We start from the raw sequence: 12,768 nt of genomic DNA on the forward strand, positions 1-12,768 counted from the left end.
GGCTACTGACCTACTGGGCTGGTGGCCTTGTTTGGGTTCTTCCTCTTGGCAGTGGTGTTGTTCTTCTGTGGTGTGTGTGTGTGTTCTTCCTGACATCGCCTGCCACGCCGCTACCCGCAAGACTACCGCTATAGACTTGTATCTGCATTAGGTTAGATAGACAGACCGCTAGAAAGACATAGACATCCACGTATACACCCGCACGCGCACACACAAGAATGTCCGACTCCAAGACCCCAATTGACACCGACTTGATCACGTTGACCCGCTTCATCATCGAGGAGCAGCAGAGGCTGGCGCCCGAGGCGACAGGGGAGCTGTCGCTCTTGCTCAACGCGTTGCAGTATGCGTTCAAGTTCATCGCGCACACAATCAGAAGAGCGGAGTTGGTGAACTTGATTGGTCTCTACGGACAGACCAACTCGACCGGGGACGACCAGAAGAAGTTGGACGTGATCGGCGACGAGATCTTCATCAACGCGATGAAGGGCTCCGGGAACGTGAAGGTGTTGGTGAGCGAGGAGCAGGAGGACTTGATCATCTTCGAGGGCAACTCGGGCAACTACGCCGTCTGCTGCGACCCGATCGACGGGTCGTCGAACTTGGACGCCGGGGTGTCCGTCGGAACGATCTTCGGCGTGTACAAGCTCCAGCCGGGCTCCACGGGCTCCATCAAGGACGTGTTGCGCTCCGGCAACGAGATGGTGGCCGCCGGCTACACCATGTACGGTGCGTCCGCGCACTTGATGCTCACCACCGGCTCCGGCCTCAACGGCTTCACCCTAGACACGAACTTGGGCGAGTTCATCTTGACCCACCCGCACTTGAAGCTCGACGACAGCAGCCACAAGAAGATCTACTCCGTCAACGAGGGGAACTCGCACTACTGGAGCGACGACATCAAGGAGTACATTGCCTCCTTGAAGCAGCCCCAGGCCGACAACCACGACAAGCCCTACAGCGCCAGATACATCGGCTCCATGGTGGCCGACGTCCACAGAACGTTGTTGTACGGTGGCATCTTCGGCTACCCGGCCGACTCCAAGTCCAAGACCGGCAAGTTGCGTGTCTTGTACGAGTGTTTTCCAATGGCCCTCTTGCTCGAGCAGGCCGGCGGCATGGCTGTCAACGACAAGGGTGAGCGCATCTTGGACCTGACTCCAAAGAAGATTCACGAGAGAAGCGGCATCTGGCTCGGCTCCAAGGACGAGGTCGAGAAGTTGTTGACCTTCATCAAAAAGTAACCTGCTCCGCAGTGTATAAAGTAAGTATCCCAAGTATCCATCCCAAACCTATCAAATAGGACCAGCTAGATTACGTAATGACGCTTCCCCCCGACTTTTTCCCTCTCTGCACGCTGCGAAAAAAGCGAAAGAGGACACGTACAGAAATGGCCGCTGCGACTTTTTTTCCCGGTGGAGCGTTTTCGTGTTGGCAGAGGACCTGTTGATCACTTTTCAGCAGACTGTTGTGTTGTTCCCGTCCAGGTGCAAGAGGAACAATTGAGAATTGCACCGCTACGCAAAGCACGACACATCCAGCCCATTCCATCGCACAACCATGAGTGGCTTCCGTGTTCTCGACCTTGTCAAGCCCTTCCAGCCCTACCTCCCAGAGGTCCTTGCTCCTGAGAGAAAGGTCCCCTTCAACCAGAAGATGATGTGGACCGGTGTGACGTTGCTGATCTTCCTTGTGATGAGCGAGATCCCGCTCTACGGAATCACCTCCAGCGAGTCCAGTGACCCGTTGTTCTGGTTGAGAATGATGTTGGCCTCCAACAGAGGTACGTTAATGGAGTTGGGTGTCTCGCCCATCGTCACCTCGGGCATGATCTTCCAGTTGCTCCAGGGCACGCAGATCTTGTCGATGGACCCAGAGAGCAAGGACGACAGAGAGCTGCTGCAGGTGGCGCAGAAGCTTCTTGCCATCCTCTTGTCCTTCGGCCAGGCCACCGTCTACGTCTTGACAGGCATGTACGGCAGACCGTCCGACCTCGGCTCGGGTGTGTGTCTCTTGTTGATTCTCCAGTTGGTGTTTGCTGCCTTGATGGTCATTCTCTTGGACGAGTTGCTTCAGAAGGGCTACGGGCTTGGCTCCGGTACCTCCTTGTTCATGTCCACCAAGATCTGCGAGTCCATTGTTTGGAAGTGCTTTGCTCCAACGTTGGTCAACAGAGGTAGGGGCTCCGAGTTCGAGGGCGCCATCTTGGCCTTCATCCACATGCTCTTCACCAGATCTAGCACCAGAGCCGCTCTTGTCGACTCATTCTACAGAGACAACGCTCCAAACATGTCCCAGGTCTTCTCCACCCTCATTGTCTTCTCCCTTGTCGTCTACCTCCAGTGCCTCAGAGTCGACCTACCAATCAAGTCCACCAGACAGAGAGGTCCTTTCAACGTCTACCCAATCAGATTGTTCTACACTTCAAACATGCCAATCATGCTTCAAAGTGCTCTCACCTCTAACATCTTCATCATCTCCCAAATGCTCTACTCAAGATTCCCAAACAACTTGGCCATCAAGTTTATCGGTACCTGGGAGGCTAAGCAGGGCGGAGGCCAACAGTTGTTTGCCATCTCCGGCGTCTCCTACTACATGCAGCCTCCTTTGAACTTGCAAGAAGCTCTTTTGGACCCTATCAAGACTGTCATCTACGTCCTCTTTGTCTTGGGCACCTGTGCTTTCTTCTCTAAAACTTGGATTGAGGTATCTGGAACTGCTCCAAGAGATGTTGCCAAACAATTCAAGGACCAAGGTTTAGTCATTGCTGGTCACAGAGAAACCTCAGTGTACAAAGAATTGAAGAAAATCATTCCAACCGCTGCTGCCTTCGGTGGTGCCACCATTGGTGCCTTATCCGTCGTAAGCGACATGTTTGGCTGCTTGGGCTCAGGAACTTCCATCTTGATGGCTGCTACTACCATTTACAGTTACTACGAAATGGCAGCTAAGGAAGGTGGTTTGGTGAAAAGTCTCGGAGCTAACTTTTCGGAATAAATGTCTGAATCTGCTCCCACTACGATTCACGCCATATATTTGCCAATATCCTGCTCGAAAACAGGGTCTATTTAATTTTACAAAAATAAAGGCGGCGTCCCTGTAAAAGCAAAAGGAAGACTTTTATTTATAACTATCTATATAAAGAAAGATAAACTCAAACATAATCCCCCAGGCTAGCTCTGGTTCTATGCGCACCGTGCAACTGCTCGACATGTTTTTCTCAGTTTTGAAGCCTTTTCTCCCCACCAGGTTCACAACTTCACCTTCTTGCATTATTTAGGCTCAACCAACAACTATCACTGCATTCAACAACAAGCATGGCACCGCCAGCAAGTTCGCATAAACGAATCAAACAAGTTTCCATATCAAAACCCATCATGTACGGAAATGTGGCGACGAAATTCTCTCCTATAAACCCGATGCCGCCGGCAGCACCGAAAGATCACACCCATTCGTGGACTGTTTTCGTAAAAGACCCTACGGGAAACGACCTCTCAACGTACATCAAAAAGGTCATTTTTAAGCTACATGATACATACCCCAACTCGTCGAGAACGGTCGAGCAGCCTCCATTTGAAGTCACAGAGACCGGCTGGGGTGAGTTCGAAATCATAATTAAAATCTTCTTCCACACTGAGGGAGGCGAAAAAAACATTACCTTAATCCACCACTTGAAAATGCATCCATACAATGGTCTGGTGAGTATGGATGGCAAGGTAGAGAGTGTGAGGTATGATGAGATTGTGTTTAACGAGCCGACAGAGAAGATGTTTGCATTACTTACTAAGCAACCAGGAACGTTATTAGATGATAAGCTGAAAACCAGGGAACGAGAGGAGCTAGATAGAATAGCAAAGGCTATAGACGATATAGCGGAAAAGACCAAAACGAGTACCGAGGAGTTTAAAAAGCTGGATAAAGAAAGGAAATCATTGGTTGAAATGTAATATTTTGTTGTTTATATAGTTGGTACAGTATTGTGTAATGTTTTAAAGTCAAATAATTGTATTTGTTTGTGTCTTATATTACGGTTGTTGTATTTGTATCTTAGTGTAATTTAGTTGTACATAATTTTCGGATACTTATCTATGCTTTGCGAATCATCGACGTTCAGGTGCTGACCGCATAATTTACACCTTCTATTAGAACGCTTTGCAAATTGTTCTCGACCGATGAATCGTAATAAACATTGTAATCATATCCCAATTTGATTCTGAAGATTTCTGTCTGAGAAGAGTCAAACAAGATTATGGACGGAATCGGATAGATGCCACCACCTAGGGGATTTCGTATACTTAATTGCTTTGCAATGTCGCCATTCTTATCAAGAACAATAGGGTATGACTGGTCATTGTAGAGCCCAAACTCCGGAGTTATCCCTATTACCTTGATATTTTTCTGAGGAAACAATTCAAAGAACTTGAGGTATGAGAAGTTCGAACAATCAAACAGGAAAAGCAATACTGAAATTCGATTTTCGAAAAAGTCTGCACTTTCTTTGTCCAGCATTGTTTTATTTCCACACTTTGGGGGGATGTATTCCAATCCAACAAAGGTTTCAAATATATCTTTCAGCTGCGACTTCTCCAAATGAGCTTGCTTGATGACAATTTCCGGAATGCGTCGACCCGTTTTTGACTTCTTCAAGCTGCTACATAATCCAGAATCAGCGGTGTTGTTGATTCTCCTCCTTTTACTTCCTACGTTATCCAGCTGATCGTTATGGTTGTATAATTTGTGTGTGTAATTATATGTAGATAGTGGAGTTATTAACTCTGAAGTGTGTTCCCTTTTGACCCCTCTTTGCGCATGAATACAGTCATCGTCATCCTCGTAAATAAAGGCATACGAGTTATCACGTATCATAGGAAACTCAATGGGGGAAAATGTGTGTAGCAAAAGAATTATATCTAGCAAGAAAAAAAAAGGACTTATAGGAGAAAGTGAAGCAAATTAGAGTTTGTGTGTTTAGCTCTAAACTTAGTACTCTGTTCTACAATGCAAATGGGTAAGTTGTCGTAACAGGGGTCAAGAGGGAAAATATTTATGCTACGCCAAACGCTCTCAATAGACAGCGAATTCTGAGATACTTCGAAACAGATAATCATGGTAACAGCTCTACTACTATTTGCTTCTTGCATTCTCTTGACAGGTTACAGCCATTGAAATTGAAAGTATCAAGCTGACGTTTTAGCTGACACCAAAATGCAGAAGATTCCACCCATTTGCGCCATGTTTCTCACCAAGTTCGATGTCCACACAGGTTACGAGCTGAAATGGTTCAAATCATTAGACAACGAGTTATACCCAAGTAAAGATCTCGAATTCAAATCAATTCCTTCCGGATTGCATTCCGTAAATACTGATACGATTTGCTTTGTCCAGACAAAGGGTGACTTGGAAACATTTCTTTATGGAATATCGATCTTTAAGCAAAACAGCCACCTGCAACAACTCACCGACGATGGGGTGGTCGACAGAAGTAAGGTCAAGCTTTACTCATTGGGTATTTTGATTGACCCCACTCATTTGGATTCCATAGAGGAATATAAGAACTGGAAACCCAAAGTTTACTCCGTAACATGGAACTATAGATCGGAATTGTCACAGCTTTTAAGCAATTTTATGAATTTGACAAATGATCAACAAGAAGAGGAATTTTTTGATAAGTTCAGCAAGTTTTTCACTGATAGTTGCTTTAAAAACAAATCGCCGTCCTTGTCGATTAGTAGCACTGCAAAAGAAAGTGGTAAATTGTCTCCTACTTTAAATGCGTCTTCCAAAGTCCCGTCGGCAACCACTTCCTTATTGGACGAGGATTTTAAATCAGATCATATGATTGATTCTTTGATTCCATTTGTCAACGATTTCGGACCCTTGATTTTCAAGATCTGGAAAATTTCTTTACTGAGAAAGGCAATTATAATGTATTCCCCATATACTGCGTCAGCTGTTTGTATTGAAGGAAATGAAGAGGTGAAGCATAACAATTACGGCATTGGAGATATGTCTAAGATTCTTTATTGTATTTGTTTGATATCGGCAATACCAAAAGAAATTGAAGATAAACTCAAGAAATCAGTTAGCCGAAATATCTCTAGCCTTCTTTTCCATCGTCCGATTTACAATGTCTGTGTCAACGATATCTACCAGCTTGTAAAATTGGACTCAAACTATCTCGCATCCACTACAGATCAGATAATTATAGAGAAAGATAACCTCTACGACTACACGATAAAACTGCCCCTGAATTCTTGCAACAAAGGAGTATATTTACCTGAAATTACCAACTCTGTTACAAATAAGGTTGAATATTCTACTCCAAAAGACTTCGAAAGATTCAAGATTCTATATTCCAACTTAAATGGAACTGATGAGCTTTCCCCCATTGCGTCAAAAGTGAGCGAAAAAAGATCAATACAAGAGTTAATCTGGAATGGATTAGCATGGTGGGCAAGTGCAGGTGAATCTTTTAAGTCAGTAAATGAAGAGTACAACATTGAATTTGAGTATTTTGATAGTCTTTCCAATGACAACATTGGAAAATTGATAACGTTGGTTGGATATTTTCAAAAGCTAACAATTAAACTTTTTACTGCCGTCATCGAATTGGTCGACAGATTTGATAATGAGAGAACTTCGGGTAGTAAATCGGTAATGATTTTGGATGCAAACGATATACTTGAAATGGGACTGGACCCGTATAGTGCATCTGATTGCACTTTTGTTATAGAGTTTATAAGAGTTTGGTGGAAGCGGGATGTCAAGATTGGCAACTATTTCAACGATTTGTGCTACTGGGGATAAAAATCAGCTATGTGTAACTTTATAGTTGTTTACGGTCAATATCTATATAATTAAGGAACGATACCTTTTGCGAAAACCTTTTTGATTTGTTAGATTGCTAAACTTCGAGTTTGTTTTTCAACGTTAATGTAGTGGATATGAAATTAGTCACTACGAGTATAAACAAGGTGCTATATATGATAAAAGAGTTCGTTAAATTTGTGAAGAATGATATGTTGAATGAGTGTATTTAACACCAAGTAGGATGAAATACGTTCAGTACTGTTAAAATAGGAAAAAGCAATTCATAATAAGGGATAAATGGAAGAAAGGATGAAACATAACAAAGTTTTGATCATTTCTTTTCCGCAGCAGAAACCAGTGTACTTCCAGCCTCAGGGGAATGACCCATAGCCTTCTCCCAAGTTGGCCTCATGATTTCTTTCCAATGGTTAAATCTCTGAACTGCATTGTCGACATTGTCCAATCCAGGTCTAACATCCAAATAGAAAGCAGGAAGACCAAATTGATCTTCACCTCCAGAATAGTAGTCAATAACGTATCTGACTTCTTTCCAATTGCCAGCACCATCGCTTCTCAGGACGGTCCAGTCGTGTCTGTCAAAAGGCAACTCTGAACCATACTTATCTGGGAAAAAGTAAGACATAAAATTGTAGTATCTTGCCCTAGGAGATATTGCATCCGGTCTACCAGTGAACTTCAACAATCTTGGCTGAATATGTGTTTGCTGAGTATATGGCTCTTCCCATTGTTCAATTTCTTCCCAAGCGCCCTCGTTTAAGAAGTTATGAATGTTAACCATACTTTCGACAGCATCTTCCGGAACATCACCTTTACCCTTTCTTAACATGGCGTTCAACATTTGCTGAGGGGAAGGGTATTCCCACACGCCCTGGCCCTGGTCCTCACCCCTTGGAATGGTGGATAATGTTCTTTCTGTTGGCAGATCGATCTTTTGGCCTGGTTGTTTTTTTGTGGATAAATCGTATGGCATATTGGTCAATGGATTCAACTTCTCATCGTCTGACGACAAACCAGTCTTCTTCACTGGACAAGCAACTGGCAAGTCTTTGTTGTGCATAGGACATGCTGGAGGTGGTGACTGCTATGAAAGATTGTTAGTATAATGAGTAAGTAAATGAATCGTGAATTTCTAGCTCAGACTTTTGTCAGAAAATGCTTACATTGTAGATAGCGGAGGCAGCTGCATCAGTGGCAAATGCAGGACTAGGAGTGGATGCCCAAAAAAAACCCATGACTTTTATATGTGTGAGTATCTGCTTTCAACTGTGGATTGCAATAGGAACGAGCAAGTGGTAAATGTCCCAGCCAACGGTCTCATGGATGGAGTTCAGGAAATAAGTGATCAGAGAAGATCAAAATTAATTTTTTTCTTCCACCAGTTGTTTCGGCCCGCTCAAGCGGTTAATGAGTTTTTCCAGGTACCCTTACTAAAGCTGTCACCGTGATAGGCAGAAGTGGGAAAGTCGGCATATAGATGGTAGCCTGCTAGAAAAAGCCTACTCGCCATAGCCAGCTACTGATATCTAGATCTATTATGAGCAGCGGTGCTGAAACGGAGGATGTAATGCTAGCCAGGCATAAGAAGGAGGTCAAAGACCTGGTCGGACGTACAACGGGAATGAAGAAACAGGCAAACAAAAACACGCGTAAGAATATTCTCAAGCAGATCAAAGGGTTGGAAGACGAGCTAGCGCAAAAGCACGAGCAGGAGCTAAAAGAACTGCATGGCGAAATTGCAGGAATTCAAGTTGATGAAGGCGTTAAGGATGAAGGTGATGATGATGAAGATGAATTGACACCTGAAAAATTATTAGCTCAGTTGGAACTTGGCAACAAAGAAAGTGAACCGAAAGCGAGTGAGATAACAGAAAAAGAAATTAACACCGAAGAAGGAAGTGGGTCTCAGAAGAAGAAGAGAAACAGAAGAAAGGAGAAGTTGGCGCAACGAGAAGCAGAGATGAAACGAATACAGAAAGAAGCTAGAGAAGAGCAAGGCCAGAAACCGGATCTACGAAGCATAGAGTTAAAGAACATAAAGGACTTATGTGATATACAGCATGTGGTTCAATACGATATTACCCCCGACGGGCACTGTTTATTTGCTTCGATTGCTGATCAGCTGAAGATTCGCCAAGGTACAGACGTCGGTATTAAGCAGTTGCGTAAAAGTGCAGCTGATTACATCAAGGAACATCCTGACGATTTCACACCTTTTCTTTTTGATGAGGAAACCATGTCTTTAAAAAACATTGATGAATACGTCAACAAGCTCGAAAATACTGCGATGTGGGGCGGAGATCTGGAGATTCTTGCTATATCCAAAGTTTTCGACTCCCCTATATCAGTGATGATGAGTGGCAGAGCTGCATTACACATGAACGAAGCTGGGTCCAACCCAGAGCTCAAATTAGTTTACTACCAGCATGCCTTCGGATTGGGAGAGCATTATAATTCTTTGCACGATGCATGAAGAGAAGGCCGTTAGCGTGAAAGAGAAAATGGCTTCTCTCATCTATAAACAAGTATTACTATCATCTAAATATTCTCATGTATGTATAAACACATCATTTTTTCTTTGCTGCAGCGGCTTTAAAATGTAAAATATCTCCATCTTCCACTATGTAGTTCTTACCAACCCGTTGAATTTTCCCCTTTGACTTTAATAATTTTTCATCAAAAGGAGGCTCTAACCCTTTGACATCGTCAAATTTGATCAACTCAGCGTTGATGAACGTTTTCTCAAAGTCCGTGTGGATCACACCGGCAGCCTTCGGACATGTGGCGTTCTGCCTGATGGTCCATTGACGTGCTTCAATGTCGCCACAGGTATAGAAACTGATCAAGTTTAAAACCTTTCTCATCTCCTGGATAATCGCCGGTAATGCTGAAGTAGAATTGTATTTCATGCTACTTTGATGCTCCTCGTTCAATTTCGTTTCAAAGTCTGCAGAAAATAGAATGACTGGCGATCCTGGAGAGAACTCATCCACCCACGTCTGGATATCTTTCAAGAATTCGTTCCTCTGGTTGAGAAAATCTTCTTCATTAACATTGACTAGAATCACACTTGGCTTAGCAGTGAGTAAATTATGTACATTAAGTGCGTCAATGTGGTCGTCTTTCCAGTCACTTTTGTTTATCACCTTTTGGCCCTCCATCAACAAATCGTAGGCAGCATTCAATGCCTCCAATTGTTGTTCCATGGAAGTTATTTCATGCATGGGCTTATTTCCTTTATGTTTCAACTGCACCTCTAGCTTTTCAATCGAATTTTCAATGAACTCCATGTCTTTTAGAATCAACTCATCCTGGACAATTGTCAAATCACGCACAGGATCAACGCTTCCTTCGATATGTGTAATTTCAGAGTCTTTGAACGCCCGAACTATCTGAAAAATTCCGTCAACCGATCTGATGTCGTTTAAAAATGCGTTTCCTAAACCTTTATTGTCCGAAGCGCCACGTACAAGTCCTGCAATGTCAAAGATTTTCAAAATCGCAGGTATTTTCTTCTTTGATGAATATAACTCCGCTAGACGGTCCAATTCTACACTTGGCACAAGCACCCTGGCCTCCTCTGGCTCAATAGTTGCAAAGGGGTAATTAGCAGGATTGCCAAGTGTACTCTTGGTAATAGCTTGAAAAAAGGTTGATTTACCGACATTGGCTAAACCAACAATCCCACTAGTAAGATTGTTCGAGGGACGGCCAAAAAGTTTCTTGGATCCTTTGGAGGCCCCTGCTGATACAGCCGCATAATATCTTACCTGCTGTAATATCATATTGGAGGCATACCAGCAAGTTAGAGTATTTGTTTTAGTGGATATGAATAGATGGGTCGATCTGTCATGTAGGAGAGAGAAACTTAGATCATGCTCTGGACTTTCCATTTTCTTCCACTTCCGGACGTGGTCGCGAAGAAAAAATAAATATTGCTTGTAATCATTATATACAAATATTATATGGAAATACTTATATAAAGTGCAAGAATAGGACATCTCTAAAGAAGCAAGTTTACGTAGATAGAGAAAAAAAACATAAAAGCTGAAGAAAATGTGGTTAGTAAGAAAAATAAACAATGATAGAAATAAAGAAAGTAAAAATGTGAACGAAGAATGAAAGAAGAAGAAGAAGAAGAAGAAGAAAGTGAAATAAAAATGTAACGTCTAAAAAATGATTGTTTATAGTATCTAGTAAAAAGTAACACGGTTTGTGCCATTCACAATCTTCTCTTTTTCATCTTCTGACTGAAATCGTCTTCCGCAGTATCAAAGGCGAAACCTTTAGCTTTGGAACGTGTTAAAACAGGTAAAGTTCTTTGGTACTTTTGTCTAACACGCTTGGTAACTAGGTTTTCTGGAGATTCCAACCTATTAAAATCATATCTTTGAGAATATGGATGAGATAAAGAGTGCAGTTGAGGATGGAAAAGATGGGAATGTGAATGAGAGTGGGGGTGAGAATATAATAACGCTGAAGGTATTAATTGTACTGGTGTGAATATTTGTGGAGTTTTATTCATCAATTTCATATTATGCTGTGTTAGTTCGATATTTGTTGTATCAGTAGTGTTATTATTACTTGCACTTGAAGAGGAAGAAGAACTGTTGCTGTTGATTCTGTTAAACGATGCTGTTGGGGTTGTACCGGGAGTAGGTAAGATATTTCTCAAAGTGGTCAACGAGTGTGATCTTGAACGCTTACCTGAAGCACTTGTCAATTGATCAGCGGGATCATCCATGTAATGATCGTCTGACTGTGAATATGAACGAGAGTGGCCATTCTTACCATTTTCGTGATAGGAAGTTCTCATGTAGGAATTATTACCGCCAGTAACACCACTGTTACTTAAACTGAAAGGTAAGTTTGTTGGTGATGCCATTGGAGAAATTGGTAAGCAGGACAGGTTCCTATTATCAGTCAGACTAGGGTTAGACAAGTAACCGTTTGAATTGTAATAAAGATTTGGGTTCAAATCCATATGTTTCAATTTTTCCAGTTGTTGTTGCTCTTCTTCCTTTTGTCTAACAAAACATTGAGAGAGGTATATCAAATTATGAATGACCATATTGTTGTTGGAATGAGAAATGATGCTGCTGTCCAAATACTTCAACTTGATTGAAGGTTCCATCTTAACAACTTGATTCAAAATCAAACTTTCCAATTCATCAAATCTATGCTGACGAATATGCTTGTGTCTCAAGTTCAACATTGCAAAATTAGTAATCATGATTGAGGAGGCAGCAATTGAGCTCGAAGAATAGTGAGAGACAATATTCAAGTTGAATAGAGATAATTCGCACAAAAACATCGAGCCTAATCTTCTTTCCAGATTGTTCGGTTCACCCGTATTCAAGAATAGGTCTAAGAATAACTCTGGAGTTGGATAGGAGAGATCCCAATTGATGACTTTCAAAATGTCGAATTCGATATTTAGGAAAGTTGGTTTGGCAGATTGCTCGTATCCGGATCTTTTAATCAAGGCATTCAAAATGTTACCCTTTGGTTTGTTTTCATTGTACTTGGAGGAGATCCAAAGACAACAAAAACCAATCAGCCTACAATTAATGATTTCTATGTTGACCTTACTTGTGTAGGTGTCGAAAAGATGGGCAGCCAAGGAGAAAGTTGAGGAGGACCAATTGAGTCTGAAACAAACATCTAGCAAGGAGTTGAGAATAGAGCTTCTCAAGATTTTTACCTGGTCTTGGAGAGGCTTGATCTGTAGGCTTTCTTCGAGCTCGAAATCGAGTTGGACAAGATGATTGTGGATGTCGTTTCTATATTCCAAGATTGTTAGGTGGTGGTTTCTATTTTCGACCATTCTGACCATCTCACTACCGTAGTTTTTGGACGTAGTCATAGTTTAGGAAAGGAGTATGTGTTGATTCTGGGGGATCAAATGAAGGGGAGGTGGCAATGGTGTAGTAACGATGG

General features: G+C 42.5%; 9 protein-coding genes across 9 annotated transcripts; 5 read left to right on the forward strand and 4 right to left on the reverse strand.

Annotated features, from left to right (window-relative positions):
• Positions 1 to 218: 218 nt before the first annotated feature.
• On the forward strand, positions 219 to 1,244 carry PICMEDRAFT_71012 (hypothetical protein; the record flags this gene model as incomplete). The annotated part of the gene is made up of 1 exon (XM_019163802.1): positions 219 to 1,244. One exon carries the CDS (start codon positions 219 to 221, stop codon positions 1,242 to 1,244), a length of 1,026 nt encoding a protein of 341 aa, XP_019020582.1.
• A 228-nt stretch (positions 1,245 to 1,472) lies between these two features.
• Positions 1,473 to 3,194, forward strand: PICMEDRAFT_14916 (hypothetical protein). Its single transcript, XM_019160594.1, has one exon. The coding sequence runs from the start codon at positions 1,561 to 1,563 to the stop codon at positions 2,995 to 2,997; it is 1,437 nt and encodes a 478-aa protein (XP_019020583.1). The 5' UTR covers positions 1,473 to 1,560; the 3' UTR covers positions 2,998 to 3,194.
• A 68-nt stretch (positions 3,195 to 3,262) lies between these two features.
• On the forward strand, positions 3,263 to 4,002 carry PICMEDRAFT_14917 (hypothetical protein). Its single transcript, XM_019160595.1, has one exon. The coding sequence runs from the start codon at positions 3,318 to 3,320 to the stop codon at positions 3,945 to 3,947; it is 630 nt and encodes a 209-aa protein (XP_019020584.1). The 5' UTR covers positions 3,263 to 3,317; the 3' UTR covers positions 3,948 to 4,002.
• Positions 4,003 to 4,110: 108 nt separating this feature from the next.
• On the reverse strand, positions 4,111 to 4,866 carry PICMEDRAFT_9934 (hypothetical protein; the record flags this gene model as incomplete). Its single annotated transcript, XM_019165150.1, has 1 exon — positions 4,111 to 4,866. The coding sequence occupies one exon, from the start codon at positions 4,864 to 4,866 to the stop codon at positions 4,111 to 4,113; it is 756 nt and encodes a 251-aa protein (XP_019020585.1).
• Positions 4,867 to 5,149: 283 nt separating this feature from the next.
• Positions 5,150 to 6,879, forward strand: PICMEDRAFT_14918 (hypothetical protein). Its single transcript, XM_019160596.1, has one exon. It carries the CDS (start codon positions 5,206 to 5,208, stop codon positions 6,805 to 6,807), a length of 1,602 nt encoding a protein of 533 aa, XP_019020586.1. The 5' UTR covers positions 5,150 to 5,205; the 3' UTR covers positions 6,808 to 6,879.
• Positions 6,880 to 6,909: 30 nt separating this feature from the next.
• On the reverse strand, positions 6,910 to 8,248 carry PICMEDRAFT_14919 (hypothetical protein). The gene is made up of 2 exons (XM_019160597.1): positions 7,992 to 8,248; positions 6,910 to 7,912 (listed from the first exon to the last, which is right to left on the reverse strand). Exons 1-2 carry the CDS (start codon positions 8,061 to 8,063, stop codon positions 7,142 to 7,144), a joined length of 843 nt encoding a protein of 280 aa, XP_019020587.1. The 5' UTR covers positions 8,064 to 8,248; the 3' UTR covers positions 6,910 to 7,141.
• A 117-nt stretch (positions 8,249 to 8,365) lies between these two features.
• PICMEDRAFT_71018 (hypothetical protein) lies at positions 8,366 to 9,301 on the forward strand (the record flags this gene model as incomplete). The annotated part of the gene is made up of 1 exon (XM_019163803.1): positions 8,366 to 9,301. The coding sequence occupies one exon, from the start codon at positions 8,366 to 8,368 to the stop codon at positions 9,299 to 9,301; it is 936 nt and encodes a 311-aa protein (XP_019020588.1).
• PICMEDRAFT_14922 (hypothetical protein) lies at positions 9,120 to 10,644 on the reverse strand. The gene has a single exon (XM_019160598.1). It carries the CDS (start codon positions 10,611 to 10,613, stop codon positions 9,396 to 9,398), a length of 1,218 nt encoding a protein of 405 aa, XP_019020589.1. The 5' UTR covers positions 10,614 to 10,644; the 3' UTR covers positions 9,120 to 9,395.
• Positions 10,645 to 11,050: 406 nt separating this feature from the next.
• On the reverse strand, positions 11,051 to 12,664 carry PICMEDRAFT_71020 (hypothetical protein; the record flags this gene model as incomplete). Its single annotated transcript, XM_019163804.1, has 1 exon — positions 11,051 to 12,664. The coding sequence occupies one exon, from the start codon at positions 12,662 to 12,664 to the stop codon at positions 11,051 to 11,053; it is 1,614 nt and encodes a 537-aa protein (XP_019020590.1).
• Positions 12,665 to 12,768: the final 104 nt, after the last annotated feature.

This window comes from Pichia membranifaciens, assembly GCF_001661235.1.
Source record: "Pichia membranifaciens NRRL Y-2026 unplaced genomic scaffold PICMEscaffold_1, whole genome shotgun sequence".
NCBI classification, from domain to species: Eukaryota; Fungi; Ascomycota; class Pichiomycetes; order Pichiales; family Pichiaceae; genus Pichia; species Pichia membranifaciens.

Coding starts and splice junctions, on each gene's coding strand:
- PICMEDRAFT_14917 (XM_019160595.1), top strand. CDS start 3,318: ATGGCACCGCCAGCAAGTTCGCATAAACGAATCAAACAAGTTTCCATA.
- PICMEDRAFT_14918 (XM_019160596.1), top strand. CDS start 5,206: ATGCAGAAGATTCCACCCATTTGCGCCATGTTTCTCACCAAGTTCGAT.
- PICMEDRAFT_14919 (XM_019160597.1), bottom strand. CDS start 8,063: ATGGGTTTTTTTTGGGCATCCACTCCTAGTCCTGCATTTGCCACTGAT. Junction 7,913..7,991: donor CTGCCTCCGCTATCTACAAT/GTAAGCATTTTC, acceptor AATCTTTCATAG/CAGTCACCACCTCCAGCATG.
- PICMEDRAFT_14922 (XM_019160598.1), bottom strand. CDS start 10,613: ATGATATTACAGCAGGTAAGATATTATGCGGCTGTATCAGCAGGGGCC.
- PICMEDRAFT_14916 (XM_019160594.1), top strand. CDS start 1,561: ATGAGTGGCTTCCGTGTTCTCGACCTTGTCAAGCCCTTCCAGCCCTAC.